The sequence below is a fragment of the Chanodichthys erythropterus genome, chromosome 4 (genome assembly GCF_024489055.1).
Source record: "Chanodichthys erythropterus isolate Z2021 chromosome 4, ASM2448905v1, whole genome shotgun sequence".
Classification (NCBI taxonomy): domain Eukaryota; kingdom Metazoa; phylum Chordata; class Actinopteri; order Cypriniformes; family Xenocyprididae; genus Chanodichthys; species Chanodichthys erythropterus.
The window spans coordinates 15,385,603-15,408,706 of NC_090224.1; the positions used below are offsets into that span (position 1 = coordinate 15,385,603).

General features: G+C 36.0%; 1 protein-coding gene across 12 annotated transcripts in view; it reads left to right on the plus strand.

Annotated features, from left to right (window-relative positions):
• trdn (triadin) overlaps nt 1-23,104 on the plus strand; it is a 64,627-nt gene that overhangs the window by 19,608 nt on the left and 21,915 nt on the right. For 7 of the 12 annotated variants that reach the window (XM_067384267.1, XM_067384268.1, XM_067384269.1 and 4 more), the window contains 7 exons: nt 2,139-2,165; nt 4,042-4,068; nt 5,854-7,605; nt 9,727-9,771; nt 9,960-10,061; nt 15,921-15,977; nt 22,596-22,691. In XM_067384267.1, coding sequence (XP_067240368.1) covers nt 2,139-2,165; nt 4,042-4,068; nt 5,854-7,605; nt 9,727-9,771; nt 9,960-10,061; nt 15,921-15,977; nt 22,596-22,691 — 2,106 coding nt within the window. The remainder of the gene's footprint in view (nt 1-2,138; nt 2,166-4,041; nt 4,069-5,853; nt 7,606-9,726; nt 9,772-9,959; nt 10,062-15,920; nt 15,978-22,595; nt 22,692-23,104) is intronic. The other 5 variants (XM_067384271.1, XM_067384272.1, XM_067384273.1 and 2 more) reach the window with 3 other exon arrangements.

Here is a 23,104-nt window from a genome sequence, read left to right on the forward strand (position 1 = left end):
CAGCCTGTGCAGTAGTTAAATGTGTTGAACTTCATAAAATCCTAGTTGCATTGCTAACAAACCATAGAATATATTTTCAGGTTTCCTTTCAAAGGACTGTAACTAAATATAATTTTATTCCAACACTCTTTTGGCTCTCTGTGCACTTATTTTAGTGCTCCGCCAATCTTTATGTTGTGAGAAACTGCCAAATGATTTACTGCATGAGTGAACTAAATGATTCACTCTGAATTGTGAACCGATTCAGATGTAATCTGAACGATTCATTGATAAGAATCGATTCAAATGCATGATTCATGAGATAATTGGGCCTCGCTAGTTTTGATTCTAAACAGCTGACAGAAAAACACAGATACTGAAATATTGTGAGGGAAAATGTTTCTCAGACAACAATTTATCAATACAATAGAAAGAGAGATGCACTCTGATTTAGGCCGAACTGTTGAATTTTTTTGATACAGTCAAGTTTACTTCCTTTCTTTCTTAATCAGCATCCTGTTGGGTGTGGTCACTCCAATTCAAGTTTTAATTCATGAATTAAAAGGGAGATAATTCTTAAAATTAGAATTTTACTCAACTCTGATATATAATGTCCCTTTATTGGGTCAGTTTGGATAGTGCACAACCCTTAATAATATGACTGGAAATTGTGATTTCAATTAAATGGTGAGCTTCCCCTTTTTCAGTTTAGATTTATTTATGATACATACAGTGTGGGAAAAGAAAAATAATAATAAAGGAAAACAAATAACAATTCAAACAAATGTGAGGTAATAGTGAAAAAAAATGAGTCCTATATCAAATGTTTTGCTTATTTTTGGAGCTTTGGTGTGCTGACTTTTTTCTGCTTTTTATTCATATTTTTTTGGTCGAGCACCAAAAAGTATTTTTGATGGTGATGTGTGTGCTTTTGTCCTGATTTTGCTGAGGTAATGATGAAAATAAATAAATACATAAATAGGCCTACTCAATAATACATGGAGGTAAAGCATTGAAGTGTAAAAATAAAAATAAAAAGTACAATATACCGGTGCCTGGATGATGATGATGATGATGATGATGATGATGCAAAAGTCTTCCAGGAAACTGGAAAAAAAAAAAGAAAAAAGTTTAGAGCTATTTATATACATTTTTAATGTGAGATACACCGTTTAAGGAATTCCAAACATAAAATTGCCATTTTATCATAATTAATTACCCTATAATGTTTTTGACAAATGTTACAGCCAGGGATTAAAAAAAATAAAATTTACATTAATGTTTAATGTAAACACTTTAGTAGAAAAATAGCAGAATTTTTTTTTTCCTTTAGCAACTGACTTGAATTGAATTGTTCACACCCAGCAATAATTTGAATTAGAAAGACAAGAAGAGGAATTCACTGAATTGTAATTCAACAGGTGCATTCTGGGAAATAAGTTTTCTTCCACCTTATAAATGTTTATTTATTAAATATAGTGAAATATATAAACTACATGCACAATTTATATGTGGCATTTCAATAATGTCAATCGTGAATCTTATTTATCAGATTTGATAGTACTGTAAATATACAGTAATGGGAATTTATGAACATAAGATATCAAAAACACGTTCATAATCATTTCTGGAAACGAGAAATGTAATTTCAATCATGAAAAATATTACACAACTCTCTATACAAAATCACCAACATGCTCTGCATTTGAGGAAAAATGGATGTGTTTACAGATCACACTGGAAAAAAACAGGCTCGCCAGATCAATTCGCTCAGCAGACAAACAAGCTGATTAATTAATCATTCTAATTGCACACATGTAAATGCATCACCAGGCATAAAGGTGGCTTCACATGCCGAATAATTTAGATTCATGCCTGTTTGTCGCATGCAAATGAAATGTGTAAAAAAAGAAGAAGTGTGAAATAGATTGTAAGAAAACACTTCTGTGTATAGGTGTGTGTGTATTGATGTTGGCATGCCTTTTTTTATAAAAGATCTTAGAGGCCAGGAATAAAGTGCTGTGGATTGCAGACAAGCTTTTCTCCTCTCTGATCCACATTTATAATTTATTCAACCCTCATCAATGTTTCAAAAGATCTATTTTGTAGGTGCTTCTCTAACACTGTCTTCTGTATTCTTTCCTCCTCTACCAATTTAGGTGAGCGTCATTTTGTGAAGAAAAAAGGTTAGTATCAGACTCTGTGCTCCTTCAGTTTGATCATGCACACAAATAAGAGATGCATCATTTTAAAGGTGCACTAAAAATGAAATTAAAAATATTTTACACATAAATAAATGAATAGTGTTTACTTACAGGAGATGAAGAATCCAGTCATATCTGTTAGGGTAGGATATAGAGTAACAAAGCCTTTTGCACATCTTAAACACGGCCACTACTTGAGATTTTCCCCCTCTGGCCTGACCTTGTGAGCTGTATGTTCTTCTTCATGGTTTTCTGAAGCATTTATCCTCCATTTAAAGTGGACTACAACAGCACTTCTAGGGTGTCAAGTGGCACAAATAATGATATTCAGACAGACGTTTTGAAAATTGATACATTACTGCTGAACTAAATAAATATGCAAATCTCCTCTCAAAACGCTTCTCACATTAGGTCTGTGGGACTTTCAGCTGTTAATTGAGGAAGTATTAGGGGCAATATTTGAAGAGCAATCATTAGTTGCCTGGAAGGGGGAATATTTTGTCAGGTTGTTAAAAAAAGTTGAGAATTTTTGGATGTGGAGTACCGTATTCAAATTAAAGCCTCACAAAATGTAGTAGGCTACAAATTGAGTTCTCAGAAAGCAGTGTACATAGTCATTGATTATATTAAATATAATTCGGTCAAAAATGAAAATTCTGTCATCGTTAACATGACCCTCATGTTGTTCAAAACCTTAATAGTTTTTATTCTTCTGTCGAACACAAAAGAAGAGGTTTTACAGAATGTTCACACCACTCTTTTCTATTCAATGCAAAGTGAATGGTGACCAAGGGCAAGCTTTAAAAATTATTTAAAAAAAGACACTAAAAAGCATCAAAAATGAAAATTCTGTTATTAATTACTCACCCTCATGTCGTTCCACACCTGTAAGCCTTTGTTCATCTTCGGAACACAAATTAAGATATTTTTGATAAAATCTGATGCCTCAGTGAGGCCTGCATTGACAGCAAGATAATTAACACTTTCAATGCCCAGAAAGGTACTAATGATGTATTTAAAACAGATCATGTGACAACAGTGGTTCAACCCTTAAACTTATGAAGTGACGAGAATACTTTTTGTGCGCCAAAAACCAAAACAAAATAACAACTTTATTCAACAATATCTAGTGATATTTTCTAGTTGCATTTTTCAAAACATTGCTTCATGAAGCTTCGAAGCTTTACGAATCTTTTGTTTCGAATCAGTGGTTTGGAGCGTGTATCAAACTGCCAAAGTCACATGATTTCAGTAAATGAGGCTTTGTTACATCATAAGTGTTTCGAAATTTTAATGGTTCACCCCCGCGGGTGGGGGTGATTTAGATATTTCCCACAGATCCCGCAGGAGTGCAGGTCTCTATTTCGAAGCTTCATGAAGCAGTGTTTTGAAATTGCCCATCCCTAGATATTGTTGAATAAAGACGTTGAATATTGTTGAATAATTCTCATCGCTTCATGTGACTGGAGTCACATGATCCGTTTTAAATATTAGTAGCTTTGAAAGTGTTAATTATCTTGCTGGCAATGCAGGCCTCGTTGAGCCATCGGATTTCATGAAAAATATCTTAATTCATATTTAGAAGATGAATGAATGTCTTATGGGTGTGGAACAACATGAAGGTGAGTAATTAATGACAGAATTTTCATATTTGGGTGAACTAACCCTTTAACTACAGTTATTTTTAAAAGTAAAATGGCATGATGAAGAAGAAGCAGCTGACAAGGGCGCCTTAGGTATTTGTCTTGTTTTTCACCACCGTGCTGCATAAAAAACTTCATTTTTGTACTATGCAGTAAACCTCACATTAAGTAACTTAATCACAGCTGTTCTTATGTGCTGTGTCTCTATCCTCTAGGAGAATTCTTGCCACCGAGAAAAAAAGGTTTGTGTCTTGAAGAGTGCTTGATGAGATTGCATTCATTAGAGAATACATAAACCATCAGCATAACAGATAACAATTTGCTTGAGTCTGTAATTAACACATTTATATTACAGTTGCATTAGGAGGGCAAGCATTAGTGTATTTTATGGAGAATGGGCATTATGCTGTCATTGATTGCGTTTGGAGCCATGCATTCATAATCATTTCCCTTTGTTTTCACACACCCTAATTATGCTCCCCATGCTAATCAGTGTTCCATAAAGCTGCATGTATTTGTCCATTAACATCTTCATGAAATGATCATTAAGCTGTCTCTAAATGTTAAAGCTATTGCAGTAAGCATCTACCATTATCAGTTTCAGCTAATACAAATGTTTGTGAATAAAAATAGTTCCATATATGTGTAATAAAAGTCTGTATTTGATTATATGGGCAACACATTTGCTGTCATTTGTCATTTTAACACTTAAGGGAACTCTGCAAGCCTCATAAATTGGTGTGCCCCTGTTTTGCTTTAAAGGTATAGTCCATAATTGTTGACACAGGGACACCTAAGAGACCAGGAAATTAGCTGTGTGCTCCTAAGACATATAGGCAGTGTCATTGGAGGAGTATTATGAACCATAATTATTGATCTTAAGATGATGCTATACACCCCATAGTGGCGCACTAATACTGTAAACCGACCTTTTACAATGATTTTTAATTGTATACTGTTCAAAGTACCGTTTAAAGACCCCACGATATGGGTTAATGAATGCTTCCTGTTTTTTATTATTTTTTAAATTAGGGTGGGACACAATTTTAAAAACCAATAGAATGCTGCAGGGATGATGTATTTTTATGGGCCAAAACCTGGAAACAAGTTTTATTATTTTAGCACTACAAAGTAGTTTGTGTGTGTGTTAACACAAGCTTAAGATATGTTCAGTGTTTATTATGCATGATTTATCCATGCACATCTTTTTATTTAGCCATGTGCCCAGGTAATCTGTAAATCGAAAACATTAGCTCCCTCTTTCAATTCTTTAATGATGCTTCACGATGCAGAGCGGGACAATAAAACTTTCCTTTCCGCAACCTGTCACTCACACAAAATCACAGCAGTTTGCACCCTAACCCTAACCCTAACGATCCAATGATCCAACTGATCACGGATCAAGAAAATCAATTCCCCCCTTACTTTTTTTCTTGTTCAAAAAGCCGTTTCACTTGGTTATACGTCACTATTGGGAAGAAATGACGTCACAATATCTGTTTCATACCGACTTTAACAGACATTGACTAATGGTGCGGTCACATTAGAAACATTTTGGGGAAGTGTTTTGGGCAAAAAAGGTCCATTGTTTTAAACCAAGCAGCTTTCTTGAGACCAACTTGAAACTCTTATGAAAATCTTTTACCATTGTGTGGATTCCTTCTGAAATTACTTGTTTTTGCTGCAAAAAGTTCCCAAAGAACAGTAAATGTGACCAAAGCTTAAAATCTTCTAAAGTTGTGCAGTGCAGAGCTCCTTTGTGCATCAACATTTGCACTTTTTTTTTTTTTTTTTAAAGACGCAAGGAACCTATTTGTTTGCATGCCTCTAATAGCGTACTACTAAAGGAATGCTGTCACAGTAAAAAACATTATATGCACCTTATGTCTGATTATATGTTATGCACTGGATTGTGTATGTCTAGCTAAATATTATTTTAAAAACTGACACATGTGGGGCTGCACTTTTGGTTTGGACCCCACGCACTCTGTAGCTTCACTGACAATTCTGACAACCTAATGATATAGTTGCAGAGATACGGGCCAAGGAGATCTTAGCAGAGGAAGGGGAGTACGATGAGGAAGAGGAGGAGGAAGATGAGATGGTTGCTGATGAAGAAGAGGAGGAGGAGGAGGAGGAAGAAGAGGAGGAGGAAGAAGAAGAAGATGAGGTAGAGATTGAGGAGGAGGAAGAAGAATCTGCTGAAGAAGAGGAAGATGAAGACGAGGAAGCAACAGAGGAGGCTGTGGAGGAGGAGGAGCAAGAAGAGGAGGAAGAAGAAGATGAGGTGGAGGTTGAGGAGGAAGAAGAATCTGCTGAAGAAGAGGAAGATGAAGATGAGGAAGCAGCAGAGGAGGCTGTGGAGGAGGAGGAGGGAAAAGAAGAGGAGGCTGTGGAGGAGGAGGAGGGAAAAGAAGAGGAGGCTGAAGAAAAGGAGAAAGAGGAAGCTGCTGAGGAGAAGGAAGAGGAAGATGAAGAGGAGGAAGCAGCAGCAGGGGAGGCTGTGGAAGAGGAGGAGGGAAAAGAAGAGGAGGCCGAAGAAAAGGAGAAAGAGGAAGCTGCTGAGGAGAAGGAAGAGGAAGATGAAGAGGAGGAAGCAGCAGCAGGGGAGGCTGTGGAAGAGGAGGAGGGAAAAGAAGAGGAGGCTGAAGAAAAGGAGAAAGAGGAAGCTGCTGAGGAGAAGGAAGAGGAAGATGAAGAGGAGGAAGCAGCAGCAGAGGAAGCTGTGAAGGAGGAGAAAGGAAAAAAAGAGGAGGCTGAGGAAAAGAAGAAAGAGGAAGCTGATGCCGAGGAGGAGGAAAAACATGAAGACGAGGCTACTGCTCCTGAAAAGGAAGATGCTTCCATCCCTTCCAAACCTGATGAGGAGAAAGAAGCTGCAGAACTTGTCACTCCAAAAGAAGCTGAGGCAGCTGATGATGATGATGAGGAGGAGGACAAAACTGATGCAGATGAAAAGGCTCCTACTACACCACTAGATGATCAGGATGATGAATCAATCAAAGCAGAAGAGGAGGATGAAGATGACACCAAAGATGATCAAATATCTGATGCAGAAACCCTCCCACCTTTGTCCACAGAAGAGCATGATGTTGAAGTTGTAGCTGATGATTCCTCCTCTAAAGATGTCAAAGAAGCAGAAGAACCAGCCCTTACATCGGCTCCTACTACAGACGATGACCAAAAAGATGACCAAAGTGAGGAGAAAGATGATGACAATGACGTTCAAGAGGCTGATATCGCCATTGTGCTTGGTATTATAGCAGATGCTGGTGCTACAGTCACTGATGTTGAAGCTCAAGAACTTGGTGAGGAACCTATACTTAAAGTGGATGGTGATACAGAGATATTAACACCCGTAGAGGAGAGTGCTGCTAAAGCTAATGATGCAGTAGCTGATATAGCTGACTCACAAGATGGCTTAAGCGCTATTGATATCCCATCTGATGACCATGATGATAAGATAGCTAAAGAACTAGCTGATGATCAAGGTGAGGGTGTAGAAGACAGTTTAAAAGATGAGACTGACTCTGAAAAAGATATAACAAGTGAAGGTGAGGCAGTTACTGAGGAGCCTGAGCTAGCTGATGATGTTGAAGATAAGGAGGAGCAGGAGGAAGAGGGAAAAGAGGAGGGAGAGGAACAGATAAGTGGTGATGATGAGGATGATGATGATGATGATGATATTATAGTAACAGCACCTGTAGTTAGTTCCGAACCAGGTGGAGAGGAGACAACAGTGGTGGCTGATGAAGATGATGGCTCTTCACCTGAGAAAGGTACCAAAATTATTTTAGTTATTGACTCCAAAAGGCTTGTTTGTTTTTCAAAAATGTGTTCAGGGCAAAATGACAGATAATCTTGCAGCCAGTGATTTTAGGGATGGGAACTGAGATTTAAAAAAAACAACAACTGAATAACGTGTTAGTCATTCATACTTTCGGATGCAGTCGGAAAACCATACTAAATTACTATGACAGAGTTTTCTTGAACTTTATATATATATATATATATATATATATATATATATATATATATATATATATATATATATATATATATATAATCAGAGGTTGCGTTTCACCGTCATTTTGATGGACAGGATCGTAAAAAAAAATCCATCATAATCAATAGTCATTTGAATTTATATATTTTATTAAGACATTTAATAGCTTCTGATTTCGTCCATATTTTCATTTTTATTCACGAACTTACAGGATAAGCAAATAGGCATAGGCTATGTATTTATTTATATTATGAGAAGAAAGCTGATCAAAAACTAGCTGCGTCACTTTTAGTTTTCATCTTGAACACTTGTCACGGATTCTGAGTGAATGCGATCATCATTTCCTCTTTACTACTGTACAGAACGAAATAAAGATGAATGAAAATCAAAAAATATGTTGAAACATACAGTAGCGTTAGCTTACCGAAATCTGTATCACGTCAGTTCAGTGTTGCAAACAATATCACGTAACATTATACCTCAGAAAACCCATTCGTTGGCCATAAACTTACAGTCAGTAAGAAAAATAACAAAACTTAATTATGTAAGTTAGCATAAGTAACTTTATTATTATAAAATTGACAAACTAGGGTGCTCGTCTGTTTTCATTTTATTCTGGAGACTGAACTCGTGCTCTGCTGCCAAACTGGAGCGCTCTCACCACCTACTGGACAGGGGTGGGAAATACATTTACAAGCTACATAATCTGTCAAAATGACGGACGGGCTGCAGATTTTTTCCCGTCACTGCTAAAAAAATTCCATCAATGACGGAAAATTTTCGGTTAACGCGACCTCTTATATATATAAAATGTAACACTACCGCCGGAGACACTCCACGACCGCGGTGGCGCGGTTGTCATGCCTACCGTCACAGCCCTAAGCATTTGCAACACATTAGCTGTTTGATAATGTAGTCAAGCACAAGGCTAGCTAATCATATTAATTACCGTTTACGTGTCTTACGTTGTAAAGAGCGATGCCATTGTTTACCACAGTAAGCTGACCGAGTGGATCTCTGAGCTCGTGCGAGTGAGTGGGGGCGGGGCTAATTAGCATATTCATAGATCTGCGTATTTTAAATGAAGCAATTTTAGCCAAATACAAAAGTCATTCAGACATCACTTTGCTGCCACATAAAAATAGTTTAGTCTAAGTTTGCTACCATACATATCCAAATATGCTGGTAGGAAAGGACCCCATTTGAGTAAGTGATTGAAGTCTAATTCATGCTTGGTGGATCAAAGAACAGCAGCTGGTGTATTGCTGTTCAGCTGCCAGTGAAATGGGTAGAATCCATGAGAGACTGCTTTCATGTCAGCTGTCACCAAGCGGTTGTCTCGAAAGAGGTCATTCAAGGGCATCAAAGTTCTGGATGATCAAGAAAAAAAGAAATAGGAAACAGATTAAGCTAAATGAAGGTCAGTATTGGTTACTGTGGCTGGAATGAGTAAATAGTTAAGAATAGTGCTCATAGTCATTATTGTCTTGGTATAGCAGCTATTAATTGGTAAGCTATTTTCTAAGATAATGTATACTGCTTATGCTTTTTACTAATGGTAGTTAAAATAGAGCAGCTTGACTTTACCCAGCTAACTTAATTTAGCTGATTTGCTAATTCACTCTGCGCAAAGCTAAACCACCTTAATTTTGAAGGAGCAGTCTCAATACAGTAATTGAAAAAAAAAAAAAAAAGTTCTGTATGTAAATTAAATCTGATTATATCTCTTTGTAAAACACTAATGCAATCTACCCACCAACTAAGGGAAAATCTTAGCTGCGCCAAAATGTCTTGGCAGAGTTCAAGAATAATAGGTCAAAGGAAAATAAATTGTTACCCATTAAGGCCTCTGCTGACTTTTTCATGTGTGTAACTCATCTATGTGATACTACAGCTTCTGAAGCCAAAGAGGATGTGGACATGAAAGAAACGGTTCAAGGTATAGTCTGCTTTCAAAATGCTCAGTATGAAAAAAGTATTGTCATCTCAGTAGTAAATGCTTAAAGTGGAAAAATCTGTTTTTAATCACTAATTGAACTGAAGGCTGTAAAGACTTGATAGATTCAAAACAAAATCACAAAGACTTCTTGTGATCTATCCGGCAAGATGTTTTCTTTTCTTTCAAAGGTATAACAACCCTGGAAGAAGAGGGAAAAGATGAAAAGGAAGAAAGCGCAGAGGAAGTGAAAATTGCAGAAAAAGCACCAGAACCAGAATCGGTCCCTAAAGGTAACAAACATGGCAACAGTTTGCTTGCATGAAGCATATAAAATGCACCAGAATTAAAATGAGAAAATTATGACAACACTTATAAGCTCCAAGGTTATTGACTGAGGAGGAGTGGTGTTCTACAACATGCAGTGAAGGTCTGATGGTGGTGGATGAGGGAAGAAGAGGGCATGAGTGTGTGTGTGTGTGTGTGTGTGTGTGTGTGTGGCTGTAGATGTGAGGGTTGAGAAGACCCTTAGGACTCAAACTTTGATCTCCAAAGACTTCTTTATGGCTCATTTTTCCATCTACTCCACAACATTAGGATCAATAGGATGATGCTGGTGAGTGTCTAGTTGATTGGTGTTCTGCACTGCTCTGTGTTGTAAAAAGACAAATTGTGTACCTGAACTTACAAACAACCTATACATTTACATTTATTAATTTAGTAGATGCTTTAATCCAAAACACTTACAAATGAGGAATACAATAAGCAATTCATCTCAAACAGGCAATAAACATGTGAAGTGCTAATACAAAGTTTCATTCAGACATTGCACAGATTGAAGGGGTCTGACCTCTTTAATTAAACCTCGGATCCCTTTAAATATATATGAAACTGTTCTTTTAAAGAGACCATTTATTTAATTTATATTTATTAATATTTATGTATTATAATTTATTAAATAATGTTTCATTGTTATTTAAAATACATATTTTTATTTATTTAAATAATTATTTTAAGTTATTTATATATTATATAGGCACAGGTGCAAAAATGCCCTAAAATAATTTGACAATTTTTTTTGAAGTTTTTAAACAGTTATTGAAATGTATTATAATAAATATATTATAAATTTTGATCATTATTTTTCATTATTTACTTAATATACAGTATATTTTAATTATTTATTTAAAATAATTAATATTTTTAAAATAAATATTAATTAAAATTAATTTAACAAATAATAATTTATTTAAATTTTATATATATATATATATATATATATATATATATATATATATATATATATAATGTTTTAATTTCTTATTTAAAAGACATTTAAATTATTAATTCAAAATAATTATTTTAATTATTATATATGCCTATATACATGACATGGAAAGAATTATTCAGACTAATTTGTATTTTGTATTATTATTTCTTTTTAAAAACCAATAAATATAATGCTCAAAAAAAAAAATTATATATATATATATAAAAATATATATATATATAGTTTTTTGTGTGTGTTATATTATATTATATTATATATATATTGTGTATATTATATATATATATATATATATATATATATATTTTTTTTTTTTTTTTTTTTTTTTTTTTGACATAATTTTTAAATTTCCCTCAAAAGTATTTCTGCATATGTGAGGACCCCAAAAGGGAAGGGGGGGAAAAGGTGAGGTACCAGCGTCAGCTTCTAGGGGAACATCACGAAAATAATAAATAATGCACGAAAAGTATAGAAAGGTATAACCTCGGCCATGTTAAAATTAACATTAAATGAATGCACAAAGAGCACAAGGGTCTAATATGATTTTCTTCCAGCGAGAAGTATTCCTCCCTTTCCAATTATTCCTGCTATTTGATTTATTGATATGGTGTTGAACTACAATTTTTCTGAATTCCTCCGGAGGGCAAAAGATCCTACTGGCTATCAGATTAAAATATGGAGAGGAGATTGGGGATAAAGCAATGTGTGTATTGCAAGATGGAAATCTAATCCCATGCTGAGACAGTGTATGGCACTGCAGTATCACAGACTTAGAGCTGAGATGAGTTCAGAAGACTGCGGTTTCTTCTGTCTGGGAACAGGAGAATGAGGTGTACTTGGATGTGCATACAGAGACAACAGTGGAACACGGCGAGAATGAGTCTACACATGGTGCACTGCACTATATGAACTACTGATACTTATACAGAGAGTCTCAAATACATTTGGCAAAGGAGAAAATGTCAAGAGCACCCAAGCTACCATGACTAAATGGTTGCCAAGGATCTCTGAGTGATAGCTAGGCCAGGCAGTAACTGTTGTTCTAAATTGTTGCAAGGGTGTTGCTAGGTGGTTGCTGGTGGTGTAGCTAAGCAATAGCTAACCGTATCTATGTAATTAAACTTTTAGACAAGGTTTTGTCAACAATCAAAGTTTGTCTTGACCAACTTTACTTTTCTAGTTAAATCTATTCAGGGTCAGTTTTTCACCAACAGTGATTTTGCAGCAACATATTGATTTGTATTCAATCTCCTGCTGTTTGAGCAATGAACATTTTAAAAATGCATGTCCAGTTTGTGGGCATTTATATACTCTGAATTTAATATGGCTCATGCAGATCTTAAGTTGACTGCTGCTTTTATGAAGTGAAATTAAATAATTTCTTTGTGATTCAGCCTTTACTTCAGTCCACAGCATGACTCCCTAAATATGCCTGTGGGCTATCCGGCAAGGAAACATTCCTTCTCTATTTTCTCGCTTTTATTATTATTTTACTGGTGCTTGGTGAACGTGATTTCACCAAGTAGAACATATTCCTCGATCAACATCCTTGTTGATCCTGGAGCAACATTCCAATCAACCAATTAGGTTTGAGGTATGGGTTTACAGTGGATGTCAAGTTTAGGCTTACAACAAGGTTTAAGCGCTTCTACACCATTCTTTTTTACATATTCTTTCCCTCTGATTTTAGGGAAAAACTGTGGGTACACTCTAAAAACTGCTGGGTTAAATATGGACAAAACCAGGGATTGGGTTGTTTTTACGCAGCCATTTTTTCAACCAATTTTGGATTTATTTTTTTAGCCAGCAATATATTAATATAGTAAAAGGCATGTTTTTGCTCACCCCCAAATAGGGGCAAATTTGTGGGGTATTTTAAGCTGAAACTTGACCATACCAGAGACTTATATTACATCATGTGAAAGAGGGCATAATAGGTGCCCTTTAACCCAACATGCTGGGTTTGACCATATTTTACCCAGCTTGTTTTTTTTTAACCCAGCATTTTTTAGAGTGTAGGGTTAGGTTTAGTGGTAAGGATGAAAATTATATAATAATTTACTCACCCTCAAGCCATCCTAGGTGTATATGACTTTCTTCTTTCAGCCAAACACAATTCAAGTTATATTAAAGGTGCCCTAGATTCAAAAATTGAATTTACCTTGGCATAGTTAAATAACAAGAGTTCAGTACATGGAAATGACATACAGTGAGTCTCAAACTCCATTGCTTCCTCCTTCTTATGTAAATCTCATTTGTTTAAATGACCTCCGAAGAACAGGCGAATCTCAACATAACACCGACTGTTACGTAACAGTCGGGGTGTACGCCCCCAATATTTGCATATGCCAGCCCATGTTCCCAACATTATGAAAGGCATTAGACAAGGGCAGCCAGTATTAACGTCTGGAGCTGTGCAGAGGTGAATAATCAGACTAGGTAAGCAAGCAAGGACAATAGCGAAAAATGGCAGATGGAGCAATAATAACTGACATGATTCATGATATCATGATATTTTTAGTGATATTTGTAAATTGTCTTTCTAAATGTTTCATTAGCATGTTGATAATGTACTGTTAAATGTGGTTAAAGTTACCATCGTTTCTTACTGTATTCACGGAGACAAGAGCCGTCGCTATTTTCATTTTTAAACACCTGCAGTCTGTATAATGCATAAACACAACTTCATTCTTTATAAATCTCTCCAACAGTGTAGCATTAGCCGTTAGCCACGGAGCATAGCCTCAAACTCATTCAGAATCAATGTAAACATCAAAATAAACACTTTACTTACGCAATTAGACATGCTGCATGACGAACACTTTGTAAAGATCCATTTTGAGGGTTATATTAGCTGTTTGAACTTTTTTTATGTTGTTTAAGGCAAGCGCGAGCTCTTGGGGCGTGGAGCACGAGAATTAAAGGGCCACACACCCTGAATCGGCTCATTTCTAATTATGCCCCAAAATAGGCAGTTAAAAAAATGAATTTAAAAAAAATCTATGGGGTATTTTGAGCTGAAACTTCACAGACACATTCAGGGGAAACCTTAGACTTATATAACAACACTAGGCCAGTGTTATATATTTTTGTTGCAATTTTAACCAAGGCTCCGGGACGTGTGAGGAGTCGCTGTCAATTGCGTCATACCCGCATTACCCTTGGTTTCCAGTTTTATTTTGTAGAAACCACAGAAACACCAAGGACGCTTTAATATTTAGATGTTTGATAGACAGAAAACTAATTATTGTTATATAGCTCAACACGTTTAGTCTTATTGTTTAAAGGTGCCCTAGAACGTTCTTTCACAAGATGTAATATAAGTCTAAGGTGTCCCCTGAATGTCTCTGAGAAGTTTCAGCTCAAAATACCCCAAAGTTTAAAAAAAAAAAAAAAAAAAAACATTTTTAACTACCTATTTTGAGGCATCATTAACTATGCACCGATTCAGGCTGCGGCCCCTTTAAATCTCGCGCTCCCAGCCACCGAGCGAAAGCACAGAGTAACGTTATAACATCATTTTCATCAAACTCAAGTGTATTTAATATGATAAACAGAGCTGTGTTACCTCATACTCATGACCAGAAATGCGGAAGCGCCGCTGCCGACTGTGGCATAATAAAAGTTCCGCTGCTCGCGAGGCGTGTGTTGCACAATCGTTCCATCGGCCTCGTTCAGCTCCCACAACACTCGGTCCTGCTCATACTACAGTAACATTAATAATCGCATCCTTGAACATGATTTCTTCCCGAGTCCTATCCCAATTCTTTTCCACCAGCCGTTGAGGTGAAGACCACATGTCCCAAGATTTCACGCTCAAACTTGCCGTCATCAAGCTACGCCTTTGTTTTGAATAGACCTCTAGCGGACAGAAATCTTACATAGTGCATCTTTAAAGCCCTGGAGCTGTATATTTTTTAATATAACTCCAACTGTGTTTGACTGAAAGAAGAAAGTCATATACACCTTGGATGGTTTGAGGGTGAGTATGGGATAATTTTCATTTTTGGGTGAACTAACCCTTTGAATGATAGATCTGTTACTATACTCCGCTTGTTGAAAAAGCATTTTCAGATATGCTTTCATTAAATTTCCACAACTACATCCCTGATCACCTCTCTTAGGTGTTGGCATAAAGTACCAAGTTTTATTTTATTTAATTTTAAATTATATTTTGTTTTTAATTATATTTTTAAAAAGTGTATTATTCAGTAATTTAATGGCAGCGATATGATCTGATTGTAAGATATTCATGTTGCACTGTGTGTGCTTGCTTTGGCCCCATTATAGAAAAGTATTTGGGAGTCTTTTTCATGTCCAAATATATCACAGCATTTTGTTCTGCTGATCTGTTTTATTGACAAGTTTAACTCAAATAGATTTGACTTGTTTTTGACTTTACTACTTAATGTACTTTAGTTCTTTAAAATGTTGTGCTCCAAAGAAAATTACAGCAATAACATCACCCCATTCCATTTACTGCAGACAGGAGGCCAGAAAAATGAGAATCTCGGCCCTGCCTGCAGGCAAGCAGCAGATACTCTGTCATTCCTCTATCAAGAACATCATTAGATATGTTTCACACAACAGAATAAATCCCTGCTGAGAGAAAGAAGCCTGCTGGTAGGGGAGAGAGAACTAAAATGTGGGACTTGAAGAGATCCATTTTGACCCATGGGGTTGAACAGTCTCCACAGAAAGCACAAACAAAGTACAAGAAAGATCTGAACATCAAAGTTTGCATTGTGTGTATATGTGTGTGTGTGTGTAAGCAAGTACATGTCTGTGTCTTTTGTCTTTCTATTTTCTTTCTGGGCTGTAAGACTCACCTTTTGTGTTTTGTTTGTTTTATTTCTTAAAACAGCCGAGGAAGTGAAGGAAAAAGAAGCAGAGAAACCTGTGGCAGAGGCTGAAAAAGAAGGTCGGTACACAGTTACAATATAAGTGCTGCTATTTTCTTTAAATGGAGAAACATTGTATTATATATCAGGGCTTGACATTTACGCTTGTGTATTTTTTGAAGGGGCAAGTGAAAGAGAAATTTACTTGCCTGACTGGACTGATTAAAACGTCAATAACAAAATAACTAATCATCAAAACGTGAGAATGACTGTGATTTTGTTACATTTAATGTAAAAGAAACTCTCTGTTAATTAACATACTGAGGTAAATGTGGAGTTTTTATATTTATAACACGTGATACATTTAAGCAACATCACACGACTAAGAGTCCTGTCTTCCTGAATACCATCATGATTGAAAATGAGACATTTCAGACAACAGTTCAATAAACAAGAACTTAATATTAAGTCACTTACATTTTAGACACAATATTGACTGCTTGTGTTCTACTTCAGCAGCGGAAATAGTTCAAAACAAAGATCACAGAAGAACCATAGCATATACACTCAGCCGTGTTTTTGATTCAGCGTTTTGAACAAATCAGTTGAGTCAAACAATGACCTGTTCATAAACAACTGCCGTTTGAACGAATCGTTAGGATTGAATGACTCCGAAAACTGGAAAATGCTGCCTTCTGAGGACACATTTTAAGGTAGGAAGGCATCAAGGCACGTCCGAATTCAATGTTAGCTTCACTTCCTGTTTCCTGAGATACTTTTCATTTCGATTTTTCAAGGCAGCATAGATGTATCCTTAGCTGCCTTTGATATCCCACAATCCTGTGCTTTCCATTCTGTGACAGTTGAGCTAGAAAAATAAAGATGGTGTCCGAAAGTTGCGTTTGCTGGCCAGTTTGTGAGTAAATGCATATTTTTGACTAACATTTTCCACTTTTCTCCACATTTCTAGCGAGAAATTACTACTGTAGTAATTAAATATTTGTTTAGTTCTCTATAAGCTCGCGCTATATTGCTGTAAATCATTAAAATCTTATGCTGCCTCAGAAGTCTGTCCAAAATCAGTTTCATGCGGTGCCTTCATGCACAAACGCTGCCTTACAAGTCATTGTTTTATAAGGCAGCGAGGCAGCAAGTCAGCTACCTAGGTTTTCGGACGGAGCCAATGACTCACTTATTAAAGGTGCTCTAAGTGATGTCACGCGTTTTTAGGCCAAAACATTTTTGTCACATACAGCAAACATCTCCTCACTATCCGCTAGGTACATGCTCCAGCCAATAACCGACAAGAATGATTTTAAATGCGCGTTCATGACTGTTTCAGGAAGCATGGAGGGGAGGGGGAGGAGGAGGGAGGGTCTAGCTAGCCTCTGTTTTGTTTGACAACACTTCAAACGTCAACAGAAAGTTACTCCACCCAGCATCACTTAGAGCACCTTTAAGACGGTCACTTGCCGCCACTTAATGGCAGTTTAGTCTTCTTCTTCTTCTCTTGATTATTGGCAGATTGCAAACAACTTCAAGGTGCATACTGCCACCTACCGTACAGGAGTGTGCAACATCATGTCATTTAACTGTTCTCAAATTCTGTGCATCAATAGAGCCTTCCTGATACTTCTTGTCCCCTTTCCTTCTTCTTCTATGCCCAGTATCTCCTTCAGATTCCACTCCTGTTCTTGAAACACCCGTCTTTGCACCATCATAAAAAAAAATACAGTGTAATATAACATGTTCAGTATTTTCTTTAACTCCACAGCTTTCACAATTTTCACTATTCGTTTTTCCCATTAAAAATAATGTGCCATTCAGTCCTGTGTGATCCACTCTCAATCTTGTCATTATGATTTCTTCCCGCCTGGAACTTTCCCTATAATTTTTAATATTGACAGAGTTTTGTATTTTGTAATATCCCCTTCCTTTCTTCTCTTCCTCCCACCATTTCTGCCATATTTCAATACCTTTCTTCTTGACTATTGCTTTTCCCTCTCCTTTCCCAAATGGAATTGGAATTGGTATTTCTTTTTGTAATGCCTCTTTTGCTAGTTTGTCTGCATTCGCGTTTCCTTTCACTCCCTCATGTGCTGGTACCCAACAAAAATGAACATATGCTACCTTGATATAACCTTAACAAACTGATGTAGTTCTATAAGTAGATCTTCTCTGACAGATGCCATTGACTGGATGCTTTTTATGACAGCTAAAGAGTCTGTGCATAATACCACTCTATCTGGTCTAACCTCTTCCACCCACTGTAATGCAATGATGACTGCAACGATTTCTGCTGTATATACAGATAACTGATCAGATAATATTTTTATTATATTAAATTTGAATTCTGGGATATGTATTCCAATTCCCACACATTCCTGTTTGTTCTTTGATCCATCTGTATACATTTTGAGATAATTATAATAACTGTTTCTTAGATAATGGTTTGTTTTGACTCCAATTTCCTCCATTCCCCATTCTTTTTTCATTTCCAGGATATTACAATCTATATTTACTTCAGTAAAAAAACCATGGTGGAATATTACTTACTGGGGTAAGCATGGTAAAACCCAAGTCCTCTAATCCATATTTCCTCATTCTCTTTTCCACGGTCCATCCAAGCCCATGTCCCTGAAATTTGGAATACTCCCAGCAATCCTGAATTGTCTCCTGTCACTCCTGCTTCAATGAGAATTGCATTAATGGGTGTTGATTTCATTACTCCAATGCAAACACATAATGCTCTGTACTGTAATCTATTAATTTTTTCTAGTGATGTTTTTGCTGCTGCACCATAAGCTATAAAGCCATAGTCAATTAATGACCTCATGCATGCTCTATAGCAGTGGTCACCAACCTTTTTAAGCCCAAGATCCCTGACCTCGACCTTTTTGAAAGACAAGATCTACTTCATAGAAAAAGCAGCCCAGATTGTATTTAGTATTTTTTTCGTGGTCAATGTAGATTCTGATTTATTTAGCCTTTTTATTTTTATTTTTTTACAAGTAAATTGGCTGATTCTGATACTGGTTGCAGATATTTATTATTAATATTATAATAAAAAACAAAAATATATAGCCATTTCAAATTAGAGGGAACCACTGCTTTTTAATCACAATCCAAACAAAGATGCTACGCACGTTGCATGAGCAGTTGTTTTCCCTCCTGACAAATCCAGCTGAAACCAGCCTAAGATGGTCAAGCTGGTTTTGGCTGGTCTCCCAGCCTGGCTTAGCTGGTTTTAACTGGTCTCCTAGCCTGGTCATAGCTGGTTTTAGAGGGGTTTTGACTTTTGACCAGCTTAAACCAGCTGAACACCTGCTAACCCAGGCTGGGAGACAAGCTAAAACCAGCTACTTCCAGCTTAAACCAGCTAAGGCCAGTCAACCATCTTAGGCTGGTTTTAGCTGGATTTTTCAGCAGGGTTTTTATTTGAATTAGATTTAATTTCAGGATTTAAAGCAAAAACAGTACGATCTGACTTTATCTTTGTGAAATTATAAAAAAAGGCACACAAAAAAGGCATGAAAAAAAAAAAAACAGCAGGCTGAATGAGACGCAGATTCACTCTCTGACAGCAGGTGTCGCTTATGGAGCAGCAGTGATACAGTGTTTCCTTGGTTACCGCTGTAAACAAAGCTGAAATGCGCTATTAGCTACTTTATTCGGAGGTAAGAGGAAAATAAAATGCCATTGCCATCGAAATCTTCCTGAAGACTGATCTCCTTTTAGAGATGAATTCCTAATCCCTCACCCCCAATTCAATATTTATATTTTCTTCGTATATTTTGAGCATCGTGAACAGTGAGCTGCTCTGCCTGCTACAGAATTTTCTCCTCTTCGCGTCCGTCTTCAGCGTCTCTGGCCTCTTGTTAACGGCCGTTTAGAGACTCGGACTATTTACCTTTATCTGTCTGCCCCAATAGTTCCAGAAAATAACATAAAAATAAATACAAAAATACAGTACAAAGACTGGAGAAATGTAATGTATTTTTGTACTCATATTTCTGTTATTTTCGCGAGCTACTGGAACAGTGATAAAGATCGACCGGTCGATCGCGATCGCCGGGTTGGCGACCACTGCTCTATAGATATCAGTTAGTGAGTTTTTGTCTGCGCCCCAATCACATCCAGCCATAGCTCTCAGTAAATTAATAACCTTTTTCCATTTTGTTTCTAAGTGTGTTTTCCATGTATACTTGCTGTCCACAAACCCAAGTACTAAATTTCATTTACTTTCTACCATTGGCTGCTGATATAATGTTAACTTTCCATCATGACACTTGCGTTTGTTTGCAAACATCATGTAACAGGATTTACTTGTTGATATCTTAAACCCCCATTCATATGACCACTTCTCTACTTTTCTTACTGCTTTCCTTATGTTCTCTAACACATATGCCACATTCCTTCCTGTCATCCATATAGCCCCATCATCCGCATGTAAAGCTGATTTAATGTGATCATCTAAATTTAAAAACATGTCATTTATCCATTTATCATAATGTTAAACAGGACGGGACTGATTGCACTCCCCTGAGGAATACCATTATTTACATTAAACTCCATGGATACCTCTGATCCAACTTTCACTCTAATTTTCCTATCTGTTAAAATGTCCATAATCCAATTATATAATCGTCCTCCAAAACCCATTCAACTAAGCAGTCCTTCTCTCCACATAGTATCATAAGCCTTCTCGATGTCGAAATATACAATTGTCATCAGCTCTTTCATTTTCAACGCCTTTTCCACCTCAATACTTACTCTTACTAAAGCATCTGTTGTGGAATGCCCTTTTCGAAATACACTTTGTATGTTAGTTAGTAGTCCTCTCTGCTCTAGAACATGTGAAATCCTGCAAACTATTATTCGCTCCATCCAATTGCATAAGTGAGAAGTCAATGCTTTGGGCCTATAATTACCAGGGTTAGTTGGATCTTTACCAGGTTTGTTAAATGGTAGTATAAATGCATTTTTCCAACTCGGTATCATTCCGTCCCTCCATGTTATATTGAATAGTCTAAGCACTAGCTTTAATGATACTATTGGCAACTGTCGGAACATGGCATAACATGGCAGTTTAGTCTTTAAAAATTAAATTATTTAATTTGATTGGTAAAATTCTAATTGAATTTAATGATAAAATTTAAGAATTTAAAATAAATCATACATTTAATTAGATTAAGGAAAAAATGCCCTCGGGGAAAATCTCACAAATATGCATATTTAAATATGTCAAATCTGCAAAATTCTGAAAGAATTATATTTATAAATTATATTGACATTTTTTCCAAAAAATCACATTTTTTCCAAAAAATCACATTTTTTCCAGAGAAGCAACTTTTTTACTCAGACAAGTGAATGACAGATTTACTTTTTACCACGTGATAAGAGCCCAATAAATGCAAGTAAAAATTGGCATTGCCCAGTATCGAGTGCCGGTAACATTTTTATGAAATTTTATACAATGTTGTGAGAATGTAAACAAACAAGATTATTTTATTTTATTTTAATTGTATTATTATTTAGTCAAATAAACTCATTTTTTTACCTCCAGCTTGTTTGCACAGAAAATAATGACAGTGACTTTAAATACACATGGAGCAGCACTATACCAGCACAGATAGTGCCTAGTTACACTATATGAAGTTTCAATGGCAAATCAAAGTCATATGGATATGGATATGACTTTCAATGCCCCTGCTGATCTTAATCAGTTAAGAGCAAATGCATTTTATTAGCTAATAAACTTCTGCACCAAAGGTCAGTGAGAAAACAAAGGAAGAAAGAATGCATGCTGTTTTAATAACACAGATCATGTACTCGGCTGCAGGGTTGACTGATATCAAAAATGGCATTTGCATTTTAGGTTAAAGACATTTTGAATGACACCTTCCTGTAATTCCCCGCGAGCATGTAAGCAACACAATCAAAACCGGCTTTTTGAATTTCAATATAATTATTATTCAAAGAGACCTTCTTGGAATTCTTGCAGCTGCTAAAAACATTTCCCTGCTCCTCAGCCAGTATCCTCATACATGCCTTTATTGTTAATCTCCGTTTGTTGGCGGGGTTGTCAACCTGTTTTTATTTTTAGCTGGCTTCCTTCTTGTTGTAATAATCCAATCTCTTTACTGATGAGGTGGCATTTAATCAAAAAATGTCACATTAATTCTGACAAATTTATGCAATCCAAACTTATAATGAAGGTGTCATATTTGTATCCTGTGATTTACTACCACCACTTTAAAAATTAATTTTAGTAATAACATTTTGATTTATGGACATAAAATCTGGCATTGGCCTCTGATGGCATAAGCATATTATGGGTTTTAAAGATAATGACATCAATATATTAAGCTGTAGAAGACATTTATCTCTTTGTTTAGCTGCCAATGTGATCTTTATCATGCTGTGTTGATTTAAACAAGGCTAATCTAATACATCTCTCATTAGACTGTCTTTTTTTAACAGTTTCTCAATTTTTTTCATTTTCATGTTTAATGGTTTTTTTTTTTTTTTTTTTTTTTTTTTTGCGATTGATTTGGTTATGTCATTGACAAGTCTGCCTTTGCAAAAAAAAAAAAAAAAAAAAACATAACGTCACAGCTGATGTTCCAAAGACGGAAATGAAATGAATCACTGTAGTCTATAATAACACTCACTATTTTGCATTTGTTTATATCCAGACAAACAAAAAGAGCCCTCTACCTGTCCTTGTATGCATTCAGAAATACATAAAGAGTCTCAAAAAGCCCAAGACACTAAACCAAAGGAAGAAAAAGGTATTTGGTATTGACTTGCAAGGTCAATATCATGCATGTTGTTTTAAAACAATTTTTAAAAAAAAAGCCTGGGCATATTTCCAATTTTCTGCATAACAGAGCCATTCTATAACAAATCACACTGGCCATGTCTAAAGCATAGATCTAGTCCAACACATGCCAGTATATTTGTGGATTCTGTTCTAACAAATACTGTGAGCTTTTCATGCAAAAACGACTGACCAAGAGGTATTTTGTATTTTGCACATGGTATTCTAAAATAATCATTGATTGGTGAATGATGTGTACCTAAGAGCATATTCGCATCAGTAGGCGGTGGGCGTACTGTGAATTTATGAAGATAACATATGCACGCACGTGTACACAGGAAAAATCATTGTAAATGATGCATACAAGCTATAAATATGCATGAC